Below are 1370 nucleotides of genomic sequence, written 5' to 3'. Positions count from 1 at the left end.
AGTTCTTATGACAATCAGACATTCAATGAAAGTATAATCTGAGTCTTTTAACTTAGCAGTTATACTAATCAGCTTCTCAAACAGACAGGTTCTACAGATAGCAGATCTCTCAGAAAAGTTATTCTCTATAATAGTTCATAGAGTATAAGCAGACAACTTTAATTTCTTAAGTATAGGGAAATAAGTCTTGGCCTGCAGAACAATTGCAGATCACATGTAATTATATAATCAAAGATTGCATTCTTTTCAGAAATATTGCATATTCATGATAACATTCTTATTAAGACTATTATCTTCAAGAATATCATCAGTTTCAGACTGCTCTGCAGCTAAAACAATTTCCTCTCTTCACATTGAGTAGTTAATGAATTCAGTGAGAACTATTGATCTTTTGATAAGTCTTACTTAGCTTCTGAATTCTTCAAGAACTTTTATTATAACAGATATCTTCTCTTTCTGTTGAAGATATTCTGTCAGATCTGCTCTTATCTCATCATCTGCAGAGTCACTTCTACTGATCTTCATCTGCTCAATATCATGCTGAAGTCTTGCAATTTCTAGTCTCATGTGAGTCTTCTTGCTTGATAAGCTATTATTATTCTGATCACTTGAGCACTCTGCATTGTGTGACATCTCACTGATGTCTTCAATTGTGTCTTTGTATTTGTTGAACTTGTCAGATTGTTTCTCTGTAATGATTTCATTCAGCTTAAACATCTCAGAAGCTGCGTTCTGATTTATTATTAATATTAATAGTAATCTGTGATCTTGCATTTACTGCTCTGATGTTTTCTTATTTCTCTGTCTTGAAGACATGTATTCTTTTGTTAAGTCAGGCGTCCTCCCGGATCTTAGATTAATTATGAGTTCAATCAATTATAAAAAAAAACATCTAGGCACGTGTAATGATACATGAAGATGTAGTTAACATATTATTACGGTTATTCATTGCTTGTGAAGAGCTTCATAATCTCTTGAAGAATAATGTTATTGTGTTATAATCTAACTACGCGAGTTACACTAAATAGATTGAGATAGTATATAACTAGAGTAGATATAGTAATCATCAACATATTCAGTAATTGCTTATATAATCAGAATTTAATAATAATTATTGATAACACTTATAAAACAATTAAATATATTCTTATATAAGTGTATTTTTCACTTTGTTATAAAAACTATACTTTTCTAATACACTGTGATCAGAGATATTAAACTGTCTGATAATTTCATGTTTTATAATCATGAGTTTCTTGATTATTTCTTCTTATAATTGTTGTCAGTAATAGTAATAAATATCTTAGCTTGAGTTGAACTTTTACTTCATTCTCATCTCTGTTAATGAAATTGTTAGAATATCATATATT

At 29.4% G+C, this 1370-nt stretch overlaps 1 protein-coding gene across 1 annotated transcript; it reads right to left on the bottom strand.

The window, feature by feature from the left end:
• Positions 1–405: 405 nt before the first annotated feature.
• On the bottom strand, positions 406–717 carry BDCG_16473 (uncharacterized protein; the record flags this gene model as incomplete). Its single annotated transcript, XM_045425701.1, has 1 exon — positions 406–717. The coding sequence occupies one exon, from the start codon at positions 715–717 to the stop codon at positions 406–408; it is 312 nt and encodes a 103-aa protein (XP_045279831.1).
• Between the last annotated feature and the right edge of the window lie 653 nt (positions 718–1370).

This window comes from Blastomyces dermatitidis (genome assembly GCF_000003525.1).
Source record: "Blastomyces dermatitidis ER-3 genomic scaffold supercont1.2, whole genome shotgun sequence".
NCBI lineage: Eukaryota > Fungi > Ascomycota > Eurotiomycetes > Onygenales > Ajellomycetaceae > Blastomyces > Blastomyces dermatitidis.
The sequence above is the reverse complement of the archived record's forward strand: the minus strand, read 5'-3'. Positions and strand labels throughout refer to the sequence as shown.